Source organism: Neoarthrinium moseri (genome assembly GCF_022829205.1).
Source record: "Neoarthrinium moseri strain CBS 164.80 chromosome Unknown scaffold34_Wmoseri_CBS_16480, whole genome shotgun sequence".
NCBI classification, from domain to species: domain Eukaryota; kingdom Fungi; phylum Ascomycota; class Sordariomycetes; order Amphisphaeriales; family Apiosporaceae; genus Neoarthrinium; species Neoarthrinium moseri.
Genome location: NW_026055148.1, coordinates 32,866 through 52,594, shown reverse-complemented (window position 1 = coordinate 52,594; position 19,729 = coordinate 32,866). Strand labels below are relative to the sequence as shown.

Genomic DNA, 19,729 nt, shown 5'->3' with positions numbered 1-19,729 from the left:
GCTTCCTAGCACGCGCTTTCGTAGCCGCGCGAATCTGAATACGTGGATGTGGTATGTTTGACGGAGGCATGTAGTTGCACCTGAGGACGGTTGCGCATGTTGTAGGTACCTAGCCGAGGCGGCGGGCAGGGATCAGCTGGCTAGCAGACAGCTCACAGCTACTTTTGGTCCTAGTACCCTTAGCTCAACGTGGGGAAACATGGCCCGGCCGTCCGCCCGCCAGCCAGCAACCCAGGGTCAATGGAAGCGAAGCACTTTCACATGCATGCAACGCCTCCAGACATCGTTCCAGCTACACCAAGACGCCGCGTGACGTTGTACCGCTGTACCGCTGTACCACCAACCTCGGGCGACTTTAGTTTGTTATTCGGTCGAAGTCCTGTGATGCCTTCACGTAAATACGTACAGTCCCCTTGAACTGATTCATACCGCAACCTCCCTGGAATGACATGACATTTTAAGACGCCGCCGCACCTAGTGATCCGCACATGATGGCGCAGTTCCGTCCCCCGTGCCCCAGCCTCTAGTCAGACTTCCGAGCCATCCCGCCTTTTGCATGCGTCACCCCGGTGCTGCGTGACGCTGCATCGCGGCCATGATGGGATTCTTCGGCATCGCCTGGGCTTTCTGTTCGCTACTCCTGGAAGTGGTGCTGTTCTGGTTCAAGGTAAGCTGTCTTCTCTTCCGGCTCGCGTCTGCGCAACCCGAGGCGGTGCTCGCTGACGACGAGGTACAGAAGCTCGGAGGCTGGTGGAGGACCAAGAGCGTCCTGGACGAGTGGCTCGAATCTTTGCGCAACGCCGAGGTCTACGAGGACTGGGAGCACGCCGCGTTGCATTTGGACAACATCAAGGAGCTCAATCTCTGGTGAGTTCGGGAGCGACGAGGCCAAGCGTGCACGCCTCTGCCCAGTCCGCACAATATATAGCTGCATACCTACTCACACACCCGCCTCCCTCTAGGCGCAACGACCCTTCCTCTCGTTCGTACGACTGGGGTCTCATTAACCAGCGTCTCGAGTCTCTGATCGCCGCGCGCGAGGAGACGGACCTTCAGGCTTTACTCGATCTTGTTCGCGCCGGCCTCGTGCGGAACCTCGGCAACATCACGTCCCCGAGACTCTACAATCGCTCATTCGCCGGCACAAAGTATCTGATTGAGGAATACATCGCACAGGTCGTCGAGGCCATCCAAGAAATCAACCTTCGCTCGTCGTCGACAGCTGCTCCGTTGATTGATAGTAATGGTGATGACGACGTTGGAACTCCGGTGCTAAACTTGTCGACGCAGCGTAAGCTGGACTTCCTCCACGACACGAGGCAGGCTTTTGGGCGGACAACGCTGGTCTTACAGGGCGGTGCTATATTTGGATTGTGTCACCTAGGCGTCATAAAGGCGTTATTCCTCAGAGGCCTTCTTCCTCGTATCATTACCGGCACGGCCACTGGTGCTTTGATTGCAAGTCTGGTCGCCATACATACCGAGGATGAGCTGCCCGGTATCTTAAAGGGAGATGGGATTGACCTTTCAGCCTTTGAGGCGCATGCGCACCACGGACAGCAGACTGGGAAACAGAGTCTTGAATACGGTTGGGAGACCTTGCTGCGCCGGATCAAGAGGTTCATGAAGGAGGGCTACTTCCTTGACGTCAAAGTTCTCGAGGACTGCGTCAAGGCGAATGTAGGAGATTTGACCTTCGAAGAGGCCTACAACCGAAGCAAAAGGGTGCTAAATATCACGGTCGCTACCGAGGGTCAAGAAGGGGTTCCAACCCTCCTCAACTACATAACCGCGCCCAATGTGGTGAGTATCTTGCTCCATATCAATAGCTGGCCTATTCATATTGACACAAAGCAGTTGATATGGACAGCTGCCGTAGCTTCCAACGCCTCGACTCCTTCGCTTTACGGAAGTCGAGGGACAACAGTCCTGTGCAAGGACGTAAACGGCGAGATTGTGCCGTGGGCTCCGGCGAACACTTTCCGTCACTATACTTCCTCGACCCCGATGACTTCAAACAAAGACCACAAGAGCCCTCTGGCTCGCATAGCCCAGCTCTTCAATGTCAATCATTTTATAGTCTCTCAAGCACGGCCTTATTTGATTCCGTTTCTTGAGTCAGATATGCATGGGCCGTCATTGTTCGCAGCCCGCCACAAACGCGCTCAGATTACCGGACACATCATACGTATGATCGGCCTGGAAATCCGGCATCGATTGAGGCAGCTGGACACGCTGGGACTGCTGCCACCCACCATACGGCGCTTTCTGGTCGATGAGGAGGTTCCAGCTGCCAGCATGACTTTTGTGCCCAAGGTGACCGCGGGCGATTTCATGCGCCTTCTGGAAACACCAACCAGGGAGACTCTCGACTACTGGATTCTCCGCGGAGAGCGCAGTGTCTGGCCGGCCGTGTGTGCTTTGCGCATCAGATGTGCCATGGAATTTGAAATCGAGAAATCGTATCAACGTGCTCGCTCACTAAAGGCTGGCGGACTGCGCAGGAAAGCGAGCACCCACGCGGCATCCGGTGTCCTCCCGCGCACCTCTCCAGACCGCATGTCACCCGAGAAAAACGGTCTGCGTGACGCGGGGCCTACAAAGGGTACGGCCTAGAACACATACCAAGGCAATCAACCCACCTGGGGCTGGTTTTCGCAAGGGCTTCGGAGGTTTGGGTCCGATCTGAGTAGCGGACCGCTGAATGAGACAATGGGTCTTGCCCAATTGCGCAAAAGGTCGGATCTAGACCATTGGCAGATGGAGCTTGGGAGAAGACGCGCGCGCAATGCAAGGGACCGCTCGCTGTGAGCTGGCATGCTGCTATCGTCTCTATTTCGGGACAGCATTGCGGTAAAAACCGGTGGCCCCGAAACTGTGGCCCCGAAACTGTGGCGGAAGGGCGGCTAGACCCGAGTATTCAGCTGTTAACTAGTAACCGCTGTGTAGGTGGGTTCACGAGGGTTTGCTGCACTATAACAGACTAGACAAGGCGCAGCTGCGCCGAGAACTGGGAGTACGCTTCCGGATCTGGTAATTTGGGCCCACGTCCAGCTACACCACGCAACGCTAGCTTTGCGTTGTACAAGCTGGAAACTGAGACTATGCAAGAGAGAACCGCGCAACTGGCATCAAACACCGGGCTTGTTCTCTCTTTGCCAGTGGAAATTATTGGCCAAGGCATGCGCATGTGGAACTAGTGCTTAGGCATCTGAAGCTTTTCTTATGGTTCTGGGCAAGACTCTTCCAAGGCCTCGAACGCAGAATCAAGCCCGGTTGCGAGGAACGAAGGCGTCTCAATTCTCTATTGAAATAGATAAATAGACGTTATATCTCTACATCAGTGGGCACGAGTTTATTCATGGGCAGATAAGTCGACCTCCGCGTGTGCTTCAAACCTCTCACAGACCTAGAAACAAGCGATAATCTATTCCTGTTCGCAAAATATCCTTCACTTTACATTGAATCTCCAATAATTACTACCTTCCCGGCTTAAACGTTGACAGCCCTACACCGGAAAGTTTGAACATCATGACGTACTCAGTAACTCACACGAAGGGCTCATCCTCAACCCCTTCCTACACCATGACATTACCTACGAAAGGCGGCTTGCTTTCCACACGCAATGATGTATCTCACAAAGACACGACACAATCACTCTTCCAGAGACTCAAGGGCCAACAGCTCGTAATTCCAGACCTGAGACCGATGTTCTCGCATTGGTCCAGCGGAACGAATGAACATTACATGCGGATGAAGGAGAGCGTAGATAAGAAGCTGTCGCTGTAAGGCTAGCCGTCAATATTCTATCTAACAACAACGTGCCTCGTTATTGACTGTGCTTCCTAGGATCCTGCCAAGCGAGAAGCACCAGAAGGCCGTCAGTGACGCCGATCCAGCTCTGCTGGCAGCCAAGTAAGTCTAGTCACGCCACAACTCCGGATAGTGATGAATGATGGTGGCTAACCGTGCTTAGGTGGTGGCCGACATCCTCCTGGGAACGATACCAGACGATGACCGACCTCGTCATCTGGTTCGGCATCTGGGATGACTACGTCGAGAAACTAGCCTGCCCCCTCGCCGCACAGGACTTCCGCGTGGCTACCAAGAAATTCGTAACACAGAGCCTGGGCCTGGCACGTCGGACAGAGGCTCCTGCGGCGCCGGTCCACCCGCTGATTCAGAGCTTCAAGGGAATAGCGGACGAGGTCTGCAAGGCGTTCGACCTGGGTAAGATAGCACACGTGTTTCCCCTAAGCCAGAGGCTGTGGTGTCTCGAGCTGACAGTTTCCCCCCAATTCAAGAACAGCGCGAGCAGTTGCTCAAGCACTTTGACCAGTACATCGACGCCACGGAGTTGGAGGCCGAGTTCGAGAAAGCCGAGACGGTGCCGGGGCTGGACCAATACTGGGAGGTGCGAACCCTGACCAGCGGGATGGGCACGTTGTTGGGCATGTCCGAGTAAGTATTGCTTCAACCCAGGGCTACGACGTCACGGGTGACTAACACCTTGCAGGTTTGCGTTACAAGTCAAGCTGCCCATGCACATCATCACTTCCCCAGCCTACGAGACATTGTGGGCCGTGACCATAGTCATCAACTCCATGTAGGTCTCCTTTGTCGCTCAGGGCCAGGCGGTTAGAGTGTAAAAGGTTCTCATGCTGACAGCGGAACAGCGTCAACGACTTGATTTCCTTCAAAAAGGAGATGGCCGCCGGCAGTGTGCTCAGCTCGGTGGCTATCCTCTTCCACCAGTCCGGCGACCTCGACCTCGCCGTCAAGCTGTCGGTCGAGTACCTGCAGCAGCTGGTCGACCTCTACGATACGACGGCCGAAGTCTTGCTACAGGAGGCGGCTGCGGGCCAGGATGCCGAGGTGCAACAGGCGGTCTCGGAGGTGGTCGACCTCTTCCGCATGGTCAACACCGGAAACCTCGAGTGGAGGTAAGAAAGACGGAAGGCCAACCTAGTTTATTTGATGTGATTTTGCTGACTTGGGGAATAACAGTCTAGGGGCTAAGAGATACGGTGTAAACGAGTTCATTCAGGAGGATGGAAGCATCGAGCTATATCTGTGAAAGTCGTCACAAGGCTTTGGATACTGGCGAGAGGTGGTTTAGTCTCCAATGGGAGGCGCTGGTGGTTTCACTTTGGCGAGCGAGGTGTTTTTGGGAAAGATACATCAAATGATTATGGGATTGGGGTTGCTTTATGGTTCTCTGTATACGAGCGGCATTCCATCTGAAGACGCGAGAGAGTATCTTGACAAGCTGGCTTCGCAAGTACTAAAACCAGGCGTTTGGGGGCAATGATAACGTGAAACGCATTCATCCATATAAATGGCGATTGAAATAAGAATACATAAATATACAGAGTGCGCCTTGCGAAACACTGTCTAACACACCCGCGTATGCTCGTTGCCTCTTGATTCGTTAAGATTTCATAACCCTAGACTGCTTCTAGAGACTGAGGTGAGGACCGTGTAGCACTTCTGCCTCTACTTGGAACCAGAGGGTCGTTGCTGCATGAAACCCCCCAGAGAAATTGTCGGTGTCTCCTCACATAATTCGTTATGGAAGTGCACGCAAGCCCTGTGTATATATGGAGGCAGCACCACGAAGCGTCACAATCCGTCAACCATGCGTTTGTAGTTGGTTGTGTCGAGCCGTCTGCCCATAAAGTCGTGCTGGGAAGGGGGCCCTTTGCCTCGACAATAGTTATACTGTCCGTCCGTCTGTCCGTCCGTCCCCTATCTGCAATACCCCAAAGACATAGCGAAGTCCGCTCCGCTTGACTGTCAAGCTAAGATACCGACTATAGCAACCCCGCCACTGAGCAGTCCAAATGAGTTGCCAGCCCTTGCCCTTGCCCTCTTGCGTACCTTGGGCGCTCGCTCTCGCGCTGCTTCCCATTCGGCCTCGGTCATGACGTTCTTGGGTACGAAGCCGTAGTGTTTCTCGTACCAGTCCACCTTCTTCACTTGTTTTTTCGCTTGTTTATTCGCCCGCCTCCTCTTCCGGAAGTCCTTTATTGCAGTTATGAATAGCATACTTGTGTATAGTGATCAGCTCATGACGCGAGACTATGACGAAGTGCAAATACTTTGCTAACATTGAAGCATGGGACGATATGTATTTGTATCGGTCATGCGTTGCTTACTGGGCTGTGCATCCAGACGTTGCGGCCGCGCTGTAGAATGACAAAGGTGGCGGAGCTGTCAACCCATGTTATTGCCAAGCTGAGAGGTCTGCTAAGAGAGGAGCGCTTATGAGAGCCATTGAAACTTGCTGAAGACTGGACTTGGCGGACAAGAACTGCGTAGGATTCGATGCCGCTCTGCAAGATTCGGAGATTCGCCGTAGAAATCAACTTGCATACACCCAGGCAAAGACATGAACTTCCAGTAATTGTAATTGGGTTCGACTTGTAAGCCCTTAGCGATGGCTCGTTGGAATGGGTACGTCGAAATCACATGAGTGATATACATTTCCTGAGGTACATACCATAGCTCGCAGCTGGCGAGAACTGAAGCACTCTAGGTTAGTATTCCAGTGCAAACTAGACAGTCCGACATTTTGATGCTTGTTTTGCGCGTCAAGGGCAAGGATTACAGCCCGTAGAGCTTCACCACGCCCACCACGCCCACCACGCCTTGAAGCTAGCGCATCAATGAATCGATTAGCGGACCCCTGTCGGAGCGGGAGCTATGGCTACAGGGGTAACGAGGGAGTCCCGCCTGCGAAACAAGCATCACGTCAAGCTACTACAATGTCACGATAACGAAGCGGCCATCCCAACAACTGGCCGGGCTGCTCACCTCTATTCAGCTATGAGAGCAGAGTACAAGGGTGGACGCAAAGCATTGCACGACTGTCCCGCCTCCGCTACGATCCCCGCAGACAAGAGCACGATGCTGCCGCCCGAGATATGGATCTCTATTGCCGAATGTTGCGTCGCCAACCACTACTGCGACAAGAATGCCCTCCTAACCCTCCGGACCGTATCCAGGCTTTTCAACGATGCCATCAGGCCCTATGCACTCCGCACGCTGCAGCTCGAGTTCACGAGGCTCGACCGAGTCTCGCAACGACGGCGCCGCCCTCTGGACGGAGATGCGCTGCGCGGAATGGGACACCTGTGTAAAGCTCTCTACCTGGATATGATGCTGATTAGAGATGAAGGTACGTTCCTGCTGGAGCACCCAGTGGTGGCCTTTGGACTCAACTGACCTCCACAAAGGCGAGATCCTGTATCTAGGCAATATCTTTAGAAACGTGCCTTCCATGGACTCCTTCGTCACGACGTTATACGACCGCTATTGCATGAACGAGAACTCGTTTACAGAGGTGGAATATCGTGAATCATTGGGATACATGCTAGAAAGGACCATGGATGTGGAAGCCGTTCGACTGAACCTGCCATTTCAACTGATCTCGAAGCATTGCCAGGCTTCGACGATGCTCCTGGGAAATACATTCGAAGCGCTGGCACAGAGGCCAGAAGATTCGAAAACATTGAAGACGTTAGTGTTGGAGAACATGACAGACATCGGAATAGTGAAGCTCTGGAGGAACCCCCGGGACGTCAAAAATATTATCGACACCTTTGTGGACCTCAAGCATCTTCTGATTTCCGTTCGAAGGCACGACGACGCCAGATATCATGTCATTAGCTTCCAGCAGCGCCTGTGGGAGATGATAGGCAAGGCAGGGAAACTGGAGAGCCTGTGTTTGGTCAGCCTGAACATGGATGAGCAGCCTTTCGAGGTAGTCAGGCACTCGTCACAGCGGGACTGCACCTTGAGCGACTGGCACTTCAAATCGATCCCAACCGTGCGGAAACCGCCCAAGTCCGTATTGCCATACCTGACCTCGCTGGAGCTCCGTAGGGTCGAGATCCATCCTTGCGGGTTTCTGTCCCTATTCAAGTGCTTCGGCAGTTCGCTGAAGGAGTTGATCCTAAACCACGTCTACCTCAAGACTTGTTACAACTCGTATGCACCCGACCATTTCCTAAGGACATTATGGATCGGACTGCCCAACGAGCGCCCGCAACAAAATCATAGATGGATTGCTGTTGCACTGCGTGAGATGGATGTTCAGCTACAAGTCTGTCGAGCAACCAATCTCGGCTACGACCAATACCTTGTAGGCCTAGAGCCAGCTGCATGGTCAAATTACGATCTTGTAGATCCAAGTGGCCTCGGAAGGTCCCTGGAGGAGCGATTTGTTGAGGTTGTCACGGGAGTCAAGCAGCCAAGCAACGTGGACGGCTCGACTGTCGAGTATTGGCCCGAGGAAGAAGCCCAGACTTGGGCACACGCCAACAAGGAGCGGCCCTTGAACACCACGCGGTTGGCGTGGGATGCAGCCGCCTATATGAAAGAACCCGAGAACAACACAACCTCACGATGGCAGAAGTCCATCGATGGGTATTTCCCCAACTGCAACCAATTCACCCTCGACGAACTGCATCGCTTTGCGGACACGGCGTGCGAGGGCATGAACGAGCTTAATCGTCGGTGCGCCCAGGGGTTCGATGAGCTGGAACCGAGTTATCGTGAGGAGGATGTTGGGGACGACCAGCTGCTCGAGCCTGACAACTCGCCAGGACCTGCTATCCCGCCGGCTCCGTTCTCCTTCTCCGTCGATTCGGATGAGGATTAAGCACAGATGACGGCTACACCCGACATTCCGCACTTCCTTGCTTTGACGATAGAACCGATACTTGGGGCGTACGAATTGCATATTAACGATTAGATGACATAGTGCACTGAAATTTGTTTAGATACCCCTAGCAACTTATTTAGACTCAGAGTAGTTTTTTCAATTTTAACCGATAGAGGTCTTCCTGGGCTCTCTTGCATGCCAGGAATTGAAGTAATCTTGGGCGTCAACGGTTCATCACGGTCCTTCTCAACTCTGGCATAATATCACGTCAGCTTAACCTCGACTGCAACATCGTAGATGCACCTGGTATCTAGATTATACTAGGTTCACAGGGTGGCGACTTCAACACTGATTGTTCAAGTCATCGTAAGAACGTGATAGGTGATGCTTGAAGCGTATCTCTGAAGGTAAGTGGGCAGATATTGGTTGATGGTATCTGTTGTCGCATCTTGGCAGTTTCAATCCCAACCCGAATACGACTGGCGCGCAATCGTTTCTCTAGGCGGACCATGGCACATTGACTCATGACAACAGCGAGCCCGTTCTGTCCCGTACACCAAAGGGAGCTGTGCATGAGCTTGCAATTCCGGGGTTCCAGGGTGGACTTCTCCGTTATTGTGGTATAGTATCATAGGCCCGACAGTATACACAGGACTATCGGACACGGGGTAATCAAAACTGAATCTGGTGACCGCCGCGACACTGACCGAGCCCGGCCCGGCGCAACGATCTTCAAATGCCCTGTTTAGAGTTTCCCCGCATGGACAGTATCAGATCTCTGGAAACCTGATTGATTATCTTTGCTGTGGTTCGCATATGCACATGTAGGGGTGTCGGAGTGCCGCTTCAACACGAATACGGAAGTCGTCATCTAGTTCTTCGAAATAACCAAGCACCCCCCCAGCGTTTCTTAAACTCTCTCAACATCACAACCGGAAGCACCAACAACGTGATAGTACAGATTTGGGCAAATTCGGGAGGTCTCCGTATTTTCGCCATGGCGCTCTATACTCTGAGTATTGGCAATTTATTTGCCACGATCACAGTATTAGGGATCACCTACTTGGCGTCAAACATGGTCTACAATCTGTACTTCCATCCGTTGAGCCAATTTCCAGGTCCTTTCCTTATGCGGATCTCGAGACTGCCGTACATCTACAGGTTCACGAGAGGGGCACTACCTTACTACATGTTGGAAATCCACGAGAAATACGGCGAAGTCGTGAGGGTGGCGCCGAACGAACTCGCCTTCGCGAACCCGGCCGCCTGGAACGACATCCAAGGCCATCGTACCAAAGGACAGTTGGAAATGGAGAAATCGGCCGCGTTCTACAAACCCATCAAGGGCGTTGAGACGGATATCATCAACGCAGATCGTGAAGAACATGGAATGATACGTCGCACTCTGGCGCATGGGTTCAGCGAGAAGGCACTCAGGGACCAGCAGCCGTTGATCAAGAAGTACGTCAATCTCCTCGTGCAGCGATTGCGAGAGAATTGTGCCGATGGAACGAAGGCTTTGGACATGACAGCGTGGTACAACTTTACCACTTTCGACGTCATTGGAGACCTCGCCTTCGGTGAGCCATTTGGGTGTCTGGAGGAATCGCGGTATCACTCCTGGGTTGCCACCATCTTCCAGATGGCCCACGTGGGAACATTTGTGCAATCTTTATCGTTCTATCCCGCGATCAAGGCGGTTTTGGATGCTTTTGTACCCTTCATGGAAAAGATGGACAAGCAGAGACAGGGTTTCCTGCGCTTGTCAAGGACAAAACTTCAGACGAGAATGACCAAGTTCAAGGAGAGGCCCGATCTGGTCGAGCCGCTGATAAGGCGGAAAGACGAGTGGGTGAGTAGACGCATACTTGTCTGGATTTTCTGCATTTCAACTGAAAACTGACCATCGCAGGGCCTGACAATGGAGAAGCTCCAGGCGACCTGCAGCATTCTGATCATAGCAGGTTCTGAGACGACGGCGACTCTGTTGTCTGGAGTTACGTATTTCCTGATGACGAACCCGGACGCAATGAAGAGGGCCACCGACGAGGTCCGTTCGAGGTTCAAGACGGAGGACGAGATCAACTTTGTCACAGTCAACGACCTCAACTTCATGAATAGTTGCCTAAGCGAGGCCTTCCGACTGTATCCCCCCGTGGCGATGGGATTACCCCGAGTAGTGCCGGCCGGCGGAGCCAAGATCTGTGGACACTACGTAGCGGAGGGAAACATTGTCGCAGTGCATCACTACGCGTTGTACCGGCGGGCGTCCGTCTTCAAGGACCCCCTCGAATACCATCCAGAGCGGTTTCTCGGCGACCCTAGGTTTGCCAACGACAGCCGCGATGCCCTGCAGCCTTTCCACATAGGCCCCAGGAACTGCATCGGACGGAAGTAAGTCTCCTACGGGCCGCCTTCCTTGAAACATTGCCATTCTTTTACTGACAGACCAAGCCTGGCTTATGTTGAGATGCGGACGATACTGGCTCGAATGCTGTGGAATTTTGACCTCAGGATCGCGGATGAAAGCCGTCACTTCCTCGACCAGAGGAACTTCAACCTGTGGGAGAAGGGAGCTCTAAAGACGTATCTGACTCCTGTGGTCAGGTAGGTTGTTGTGGTTGTATAAGTACCTAGGTATACATATGGGTCGGCCATAGCCGTCGGAAAAGGCTGGGGAGTTGTTGTTCTGTACCTACCTGAGCGTAGGCCCTTTCATGTACACGAGAACAGATTCCTACGTGCTTGCGCGCGCTATTGATTTCAACTTGTTTCAGTTTGCATCGTGAACCTAGCTGTCGATGGTATATGTCTTTGTAAGACGGAGGCATGTACGGCATATGCAAGCATGCCATGCCGGGCTGCGGATCCTCAGGTGAAGGGGGCGTCAATAGCTAGCATCCATGACCCAGCAGGGGTGGGCAGACACCAATTAAGCGCTGGAATAGGCAGGACCCCTGCTGCCGCCAGAGGAGTCCTGCAGACTGGCGGGCTGCTAACGAGGGCGGTGTGCGGCATGACAGTTCCTGGTGTTGCAGAATCAGGTACCTCGGGCTGGCGCTGCACCGCTGAAACGCGCCGCTGGGCCGCGTGGGAGACTTTGGCGCTAACAGTGGACAGAACCTAGGGCCGTGGGCTAGCTGGCTAGTTGGCTAGTTGGCTACCTAGGTAAGGGGAGGGTTGACTGATTGCCCCTCCATCGACCCCCCTGACCCGCGTTTTGGCGTTGGCGACGGCGACGGCACACACAAAGAATACAGGCCAAGCTCCCCCGACCCCCTCCCCTCCGGGCCCGCATCACAGCCAATGGGCCCCTCGTTAGCAGCCAGCATCTCTCCACACAAAACCATAGGAAATCCACACCTCCTTTTGCACTCCTTCTCTCAACTCAACGAGCGCTGTGCGCAGAGTCCCCGTCCCAAAACCCATCTCCTCTGTCTTGCTCGTCCAGAGTTGCAGCAGCAGCAGCAGCAGCAGCATCTTGAAGCCGCCCCCTAGAACCACCATCCACCATGAAGGGCGAGGTAAGTCGGACTGCTTCCCTGCTCTCTACCCCCCAGGTGCCCAGCCCTGGGACATGCTATACTGAACCTTGATATTCCCCTATTCCCTGGGGGCCACCGTGAATTCACCACCATGGATCCCGCCTAGCGTCCGCTGCGAGCAGTCCTCCCACTCCCCCATCGTCGACGTCCAGCTACGGGCAGAATCACGTTTCGTGTGCAATCCAGTCCATTGACATGCTCTCTTGCCTCTAGATTCTTCACCTCCACCTCGGCCAGGCTGGTACCCAGCTCGGCAACAGCGCCTGGGAGCTGTGAGTGCACACCGCTATACCTATCTTACGCTCGAGTTGCCCGGCCCGCGGGCAAGCAACGGCGCATCTCTGGCGACACCGGCGAGACCTCCACGGCTGACCCCTTCCCCAACCAGGTACTTGCTCGAGCATGGTCTCGGACGCGATGGTCGCCCGGACCCCAACGTGAAGGACGTGGTCGAGGGTGGCTCCTACGAGACCTTCTTCACCGAGACCAGCGGCGGCAAGTACGTGCCCCGCTCCATCTTCGTCGACCTCGACCCGTCGCCCATTGACGAGATCCGCACCGGTGACTACCGCCAGCTCTTCCACCCCGAGCTGCTGATCAGCGGCAAGGAGGATGCCGCCAACAACTATGCCCGTGGCCACTACACCATTGGCAAGGAGATGGTCGACAATGTCGTCGACCGCATCCGCCGCGTTGCCGACAACTGCAATGCCCTCCAGGGCTTCCTGATCTTCCACTCCTTCGGTGGTGGTACTGGTTCTGGTTTCGGTGCTCTGCTCCTCGAGCGCCTCTCGACCGAGTACGGCAAGAAGAGCAAGCTCGAGTTCGCCGTCTACCCGGCGCCCCGTGTCTCGACCGCCGTCGTGGAGCCCTACAACGCCGTTCTGTCCACCCACAGCACCATCGAGAACTCGGACTGTACCTTCTTGGTTGACAACGAGGCTGTCTACGACATCTGCAAGCGCAACTTGGACATCCCCCGTCCCAACTACGAGCACCTGAACCGCTTGATCGCCCAGGTCGTCAGCTCCATCACCTCGTCTCTGCGATTCGATGGTGCCCTGAACGTCGACTTGAACGAGTTCCAGACCAACCTTGTCCCCTACCCCCGTATCCACTACCCCCTGATCAGCTACGCTCCCGTTGTGTCGGCCGCCAAGAGCTCGCACGAGAGCTTCAAGGTTCACGACCTCACCTTCCAATGTAAGTTGCCTTGAAAAAAATCCTGTCATCACCGTCATCGTCATCACCCAGCTGCTGACCCGGCCCGCAGGCTTTGAGCCCAACAACCAGATGGTTGTCTGTGACCCCCGCAATGGAAAGTACATGGCCGTTGCTCTGCTGTACCGTGGTGACGTCGTTCCCCGGGACTGCAGCGCCGCCATTGCTGCTCTCAAGGCCAAGGCCTCGTTCAACCTTGTCGAGTGGTGCCCCACTGGTTTCAAGCTCGGCATCAACTACCAGAAGCCCATGGCCGTCCCTACCGCGTCGCCCTCGGATGGCGGTCTGGCTTCGGTCGACCGCTCCGTGTCCATGCTGTCCAACACCACCGCCATCGCCGAGGCCTGGTCGCGTCTTGACCAGAAGTTCGACCTCATGTACAGCAAGCGCGCCTTCGTCCACTGGTACGTCGGTGAGGGTATGGAGGAGGGTGAATTCTCCGAGGCGCGTGAGGATCTTGCGGCTCTGGAGAAGGACTACGAGGAGGTTGCGGCCGACAGCTTCGAGCCCGAGGAGGATGATGCCGAGTACTAATTGGACGAGTCGGAATGAGCCCGATGTTAAATACCCCCTTGTTTTCCTTGGCACCCCTATGTTTCCTACCCCCGGCAACTCGTTGCCGACTACTTTTCAGGATCTCAGGCTTCATTTCTTGATGGAAACTTTTTTTGTTTCCTCTCCCCCTCTTTGGATGGATGGAGGCAAAATTAAGGGCAGTCAGGCGGCTTTGCTCTGTTTCTTGTTGGAGTCGAGAATAGAGGGGATCTGGTAGAGAGGAACTAGCTCTAGTACATAGCCATGATGGATATGATGCCGTTGACTGAAAGAAATTGACCAAGGCATTTTCCTCTTACCTCACGCTCGTCCATCGTCCATCGTCCATCGTCCATCGTCCATCGTGTGTACAAATCTGTTCGTTATATGACTGGGATAGGCTGCAAATGTGGATCTGTGACCATCATGCTTGACGTATCACCGCAGGGTTCTCATAAACTGTGAGACACTCTACATTCATAGCACCCACAATGCGTAGTAACATGGCCGACATTATCTGAGAGCCCGCAGCCACCTCACCTGCCATAGGAACTGTAGTATCCTGCCAAAGGGTATATTATAAGCTACTCGAACCAGAGGGGCTTCCCTAACTTTCCTTGTATCTAATCCATCCCACACCTTGCGCGCTCTCTAGCTCGCGGAGCCCTTCTTCCGCCACTCGGCGGCCCTCCTCGCGCCGCGGCCCTTGGCCTGCGGCAGGGGCCGCTTCCGGCCGCCGGCGCCCTTGCCCTTGCCGAACTTGAGGTCCTTGGGCTTGCCGTCCTTGGCGCTGGCACGGCGGCCCTCGAAGACGATCTGCTCGGGCGTCTTGATGGTGGTCGAGGCGGCGCCGCTGCCCGCCGCGCCCATCTCGACCGTGTTGGCGCCCGTGCGCGTCGACTCCCTGTGCCGGGGCTTCTTGCCGCCGCCCCGGAGCTCCCGGGCCTGCCGCGCCGCGCCCGCTCGGCCTAGCAGCCGGCCCGCGCGTCCGGCCAGCGACTGCTGCTCCGGTGTCGCCTTGTGCTTGTACTTGGTGCTCTTGGGCTTGCCGGCGGTGCCGTCGATGGCCGGGGCGGCGGCAGCAGCAGCGTCCAGCTTGGCCTTGGTGGTTCGCTCGACGGCCAGGGCCGTCTTGCGCGGGTCCTTGGCGCGGCTGACACGGAGGATGCGCGGGAGCATGGGCGGGAACTTCTTGCCGTCCAGCAGCAGGGCCGACTCGACGTCGTTGGCGTCGGCGAACTGCACGTAGGCGAAGCCCTTGCCGACGCGGGTCTTGGGGTCGCGGGGCACGCGCACGCTCTCGACCTTGCGGCCCTCACGGCCGAAGACGCGCCACAGGCCCTCCTCGAGGTCGGCGGGCACCTTGGTGCGCTTCTTGGCCGTGGTCTCGCCGTCGGCATTGGTGTCGAAGACGGTCTCGTCGTCGACGAAGCCCAGGTTGCCGACGAAGACGCAGCGGCGGTGGGCGGTGGGCGTCGGGTGGGCGACGCTGTCGGCGCGCAGGTGGCGGTCGAGGATCTGGGTGCCGTTGAGGGCCTTGAGGGCGGCGCGGGCGGCCAGCGGGGTGCTGTAGACGGCGTAGGCGTTGGTGGACTTGGCGGTGGCCGTCATGAGCGACTTGGTGATGTAGGCGGCGCGCTTGGGCATGCCGCCGCCGGCGAAGGGGGTGGAGCGGAAGCGGAGGGACTCGACCTTGTGCGGGCCGCTGGCGGCGTCCAGGCCGGCCAGGGGCGAGGCCAGGTGCGCCATGAGCTCCTTCTTGGCCTTGGCGTTGTTGATGGCCTCGACCGAGACGTTGCCGAGGAAGAGGGTGCGATTCGCCTTCTCCAGCTCGACGTCGGGGTGCTCGTCTGACTTCTTGAGCAGGGACTCGTGCACGATGGGGGCATCGTCGTCGTCCTGGTCATCCCCAGAGGCGGCCTTGGGCTCTCCGTTGATGGCTTCCCCGGCCTCCCCTTTCCGACGCTTTTCTGACGGCACGTCGTCCTCCTCCTCCTCGTCATCTGCGAGTTTGCTCAGGTACTTGGATTCGAGGTCTTCGAATTCATCCTTGCGCTTGCGTTTCCGGTCCTTCTTCTTGGGCTCTGGGACCTGCTCGGCCGGCTCTGCGTCGTCAGACGATGCCTCGACATCGTCGTCTGATGCACCGTCTTCCTCATCTTCGTCGTCTTCGTCGTCCTCGTCGTCTAGCTCTTCGTCCAGTTCACTGAGCTCCTCATCATCTTCGTCTGCTTCGTCCTCGGAGGCTGGCTCGGCCTGGCCTCGCTCGACGGGCTTTCTCTCCTTCGGGGGGAGCAGTTCGGAGTACCGACTGGCCGAGGGCGCCTTGACAGGTCCAGACTGTGGAAATTGGTGAGCGTGCAGGCCGAGAATGTCCCCTGTGTGGTACTTACGCTGCTGGCAAAGAGATCACCGAGGGTCTTGTCGATGACGGCCTTGGAGGCTGCGAGTCCAGCCTTTCTGTAGATGCATGTGTGAGCACTTCGGACTTTGAGGAGGGGAGAAAAGAGGGCAGGTCAACTCACTGTTTCGCCATTGCCGCAGTGTGATCTCTCCAAATGGGATGGTATTGTAGAGATGTACGGTGAAGCTGCTCTTTGCAACCTCTCAAGTGGCTGCTGGGCCCGGCTCGACTGAATATGCGCCCCACGGCGGACGGTGCTCAGAAAAAAAGTTGGTCCCGGCGATAACGATAAGCCGTCAGGAGACCCACTCCCCTTCTCGGAGGAGGGCAGGGGGGTCTTCGGGGTCTACTGTGGTATGGCCCTGTACCTAGGTATGGCTGTATGGGCAAAGATGGGGGCAGGCGTTGGCTGCTTTGGCAGGGGTCTGAAGTCATCGGCAGCTCGGTTCCCCCCAGGGCGAAAGCGAATCTAAGGCGGGCTGGGCGGGCTGGCGGGCGTTTTGTCACCGACTGGGCCCCCCCCCCAAAGTACCCAAGAGCCAGTCAGGGCCAGTGTCAGCGCCAGAGCCACCACCTGGGCAGCCCGCGCGCGCGAGAGAGAGAGACTGGAGCGAGACACCGGCTCTGCCTCCTCTGCTCTGGGAGAGAATACCTACCTGACCCTCCGGTACTTGCCATGCCACACCACATCCTCTCCCCTCCCCCCATCCTCGACGCCAGCTTTCTCCCAGCGGACAACCCCCGATTGCGACGGATCCCGCACTCTTTGTGACATTCTCTTTCCCACGAAAAGCTCCCTGCCCCCAACCAACAGCCCGCCCGCCCCATCGGCCCAAGTGCGAGAGCGATCCTCGGCGTCAACAAACCACTGCTGCGTCAAGCGCCGCTCCCGCCGCGAGTCGGCCTTGATCTCTCCCCCCCAGGACCACAAGACCACCCGCCAACCACCAAATCAACCTCGCACCTCGGGCCTGCCGCCTTGCAGCTCCTACCATGGCGACGGCCGACACAGCGCCGCCGCTGACCATCCAGCCGCCCGCTATCGAGCCGCTCTCCGACGACGACGGCTCCAGCCCTCTGTCTGATCTCGGCGGTTCTCAGAACGACCTGGACCACCTCGAGGACAGCCCCAATGTCACCAACAACGACCTCAGCTCCGAGGACGAGGAAGGAGAAGAGGAGGAAGAGGAGGAAGACGACGACGAAGAAGCCAACGACACCGAGGCCGAGACAGAGCGCCTCTACCCTACCCCCCAGAATCCTACTCGTCACAGGGACGCCCCGACCGACGGCCACGCGGTCGACAGGACGCCCACGAAGCTCCGCCAAACCGCCATTGTCGACGACGATGACGACGAGCCTCTTTCTGAGCTACAAATGTCCATCGCTTCAAGCCCACCTGGCGTCCGCAGTTCCGGCCCTCCTACGGTCGAGAAATTGCCCTCGCCCACGCTGGACATCCTAGCCGAGGCAGCTGCTACTCAGGACTCGGAGAATCGCAAGCGGAAACGATCCTCGCTGCCCGCCGAGCTCGCCGACCCTGACCAGCCTTCGCGGAAGCGCTCGGCGTCGGCCGCCGCCGCCGAAGCAGAGGACCGAGACGGCGACGTTGCAATGGCCGACGACGAAGACCCGTCGACCAACACCAACAGCGGAGACGAAGCCGTCACGGTGCCTGCGGTCGACCCAGAGCTCGACGAGCAGCTGAATGACGCCGACGCTGAGGCGCAGATTGAGCAGGAATCGCGAGCGCGGAAGCAGACTCGTGGCGGCTCCAAGAAGCGCAGGGCCGCGCGAACAGAGAGCGATGAGTCCCCGGAGGAGACTGCAGATGGCACTACCGCCGAAGAAGAGGGAGCACATACAGGTGACGACGAGCGCATAGACCCCGACGTCGACGAGGAAGCCGAGGCCGCCGAAGCAGCGCAACGGAACGAAGAAGAGCGTAGGGGAGATCCTGGTACCCCTGCTGCACCGTTGAAGCTGACACACATGACAGTCGAGCGGAAGAGAGCCGCCTTTGAACAACTGACCAGCATAGAGAGGCGTTTCGCTACGTTCAGAGACAGGTACGTCTTGCCTCAACATACTGCCCTTCCCAGGTAACCTCGGTGTGAGGAGGCTAACGATCGCTGCCACGTCAGGTTATACGAGGAGAGACTAGAGCAGCTGAACAGAGAGGAGGCCATGCTGAAAGCCGACAACCCTACACATCCCGAATACCTGGCCATGATGGAATGCATAGACGCCCGAAGAGACGACAAGCTCCGGGTGGCAGAGAAGGCGTACGAGCTCAACATGGAGTCCCTTGGCAGATGGGCTGTGGCGCGACGTGCGCAGATACACTCGCAATACTACCAAGACGTCCGAGAGGGCCGTGAGCGGGTCATTGCCGAACTCAGCCAGCATTGGTATGCGATACAGCACGAGAGGAGGAAGCATGTCAACAACGTACATGACTTCGGCCTCCGGTACCCGCAGACCCAGTCGCAACGGGTCCGCGAAGCAATGGCCTATAACAAGGAAGTCTCCATCCTGTCTGGCATCGCAAAGTACGAGGGCATGCCCGCTGCGCCAGACATGCGTGGCGCAACCTTTGACGAGCTGGACGACGATTTCGAGGCCATGATGGTAAGCCATTGATTGATGTAGAGAAGCGAGATGCACCTGTGCAATTTACTGATTGGGTTTGCCCAGCGAGGAAGAGGGCCAGCACCGCCTACGCAGCAGGCGCCGAGACCAGTGTACTCTGACTATAGAGGCCTTCCCTTCAACCAGGGGCTAGGCGCGGCCGGAGAACAGTTCATTGAACAAACACCGTGGGCCAATCCCAATCATCCATCCAACGCCCACCTTCTCCAGCGTCAACAGTCGGCGCAAGAGCACCGGAAGCGCAGCCCGCTGCCCGAAGCATCGGGTTCGCGTCGGCATTCGCATCAGGCACACCCCTTCTCTTCGAGCACCATCTCCACTACGTCCAACTACACGCCGTACAACGGCAACTCGACGGCGCCCAAGAGCGTACCGAGGCAACCGACGAACTCGCCCGAGGTGACGCGAGCTGCCAGTCTGCTTGAGCAAACGAGCGCGAGGAGCATGAAGGCGGCGGCGGCGGCGGCAGCAGCAGCAGCAGAGGCAGAGCAAGGGAGAGCCGTTAAGCGTGAAGTGGCCCCTCCCGTCGGTGGCTTTTGAGGCTCGTTGGTGCCCTCGTGAAGCCCCACGGGTGGTTTACACCGTGTACAGTAGGGCCTCGGCATGCTTCTCTAGAAGCATTTTGTGGCGGGCATCACAGCCCCGCGCATAACTGTTCCGGAGCCCGGCGTCATTTTTATACAGGTCTAGGGGCCTTGGATGTTG

General features: G+C 56.7%; 7 protein-coding genes across 7 annotated transcripts; 6 read left to right on the top strand and 1 right to left on the bottom strand.

The window, feature by feature from the left end:
* Positions 1 to 595: 595 nt before the first annotated feature.
* On the top strand, positions 596 to 2,616 carry JN550_008207 (uncharacterized protein; the record flags this gene model as incomplete). Its single annotated transcript, XM_049320143.1, has 3 exons — positions 596 to 867; positions 963 to 1,803; positions 1,858 to 2,616. 3 exons carry the CDS (start codon positions 596 to 598, stop codon positions 2,614 to 2,616), a joined length of 1,872 nt encoding a protein of 623 aa, XP_049169720.1.
* A 915-nt stretch (positions 2,617 to 3,531) lies between these two features.
* JN550_008206 (uncharacterized protein) lies at positions 3,532 to 5,077 on the top strand (the record flags this gene model as incomplete). The annotated part of the gene is made up of 7 exons (XM_049320142.1): positions 3,532 to 3,785; positions 3,850 to 3,915; positions 3,977 to 4,230; positions 4,305 to 4,461; positions 4,517 to 4,606; positions 4,677 to 4,943; positions 5,008 to 5,077. The coding sequence occupies 7 exons, from the start codon at positions 3,532 to 3,534 to the stop codon at positions 5,075 to 5,077; spliced, it is 1,158 nt and encodes a 385-aa protein (XP_049169719.1).
* A 1,751-nt stretch (positions 5,078 to 6,828) lies between these two features.
* On the top strand, positions 6,829 to 8,665 carry JN550_008205 (uncharacterized protein; the record flags this gene model as incomplete). Its single annotated transcript, XM_049320141.1, has 2 exons — positions 6,829 to 7,180; positions 7,239 to 8,665. The coding sequence occupies 2 exons, from the start codon at positions 6,829 to 6,831 to the stop codon at positions 8,663 to 8,665; spliced, it is 1,779 nt and encodes a 592-aa protein (XP_049169718.1).
* Positions 8,666 to 9,665: 1,000 nt separating this feature from the next.
* Positions 9,666 to 11,279, top strand: JN550_008204 (uncharacterized protein; the record flags this gene model as incomplete). Its single annotated transcript, XM_049320140.1, has 3 exons — positions 9,666 to 10,520; positions 10,581 to 11,062; positions 11,117 to 11,279. The coding sequence occupies 3 exons, from the start codon at positions 9,666 to 9,668 to the stop codon at positions 11,277 to 11,279; spliced, it is 1,500 nt and encodes a 499-aa protein (XP_049169717.1).
* Positions 11,280 to 12,180: 901 nt separating this feature from the next.
* JN550_008203 (uncharacterized protein) lies at positions 12,181 to 13,968 on the top strand (the record flags this gene model as incomplete). Its single annotated transcript, XM_049320139.1, has 4 exons — positions 12,181 to 12,192; positions 12,427 to 12,485; positions 12,602 to 13,416; positions 13,487 to 13,968. The coding sequence occupies 4 exons, from the start codon at positions 12,181 to 12,183 to the stop codon at positions 13,966 to 13,968; spliced, it is 1,368 nt and encodes a 455-aa protein (XP_049169716.1).
* Positions 13,969 to 14,619: 651 nt separating this feature from the next.
* JN550_008202 (uncharacterized protein) lies at positions 14,620 to 16,504 on the bottom strand (the record flags this gene model as incomplete). The annotated part of the gene is made up of 3 exons (XM_049320138.1): positions 14,620 to 16,308; positions 16,362 to 16,428; positions 16,494 to 16,504. 3 exons carry the CDS (start codon positions 16,502 to 16,504, stop codon positions 14,620 to 14,622), a joined length of 1,767 nt encoding a protein of 588 aa, XP_049169715.1.
* An 861-nt stretch (positions 16,505 to 17,365) lies between these two features.
* Positions 17,366 to 19,564, top strand: JN550_008201 (uncharacterized protein; the record flags this gene model as incomplete). Its single annotated transcript, XM_049320137.1, has 3 exons — positions 17,366 to 18,441; positions 18,517 to 19,003; positions 19,070 to 19,564. The coding sequence occupies 3 exons, from the start codon at positions 17,366 to 17,368 to the stop codon at positions 19,562 to 19,564; spliced, it is 2,058 nt and encodes a 685-aa protein (XP_049169714.1).
* Positions 19,565 to 19,729: the final 165 nt, after the last annotated feature.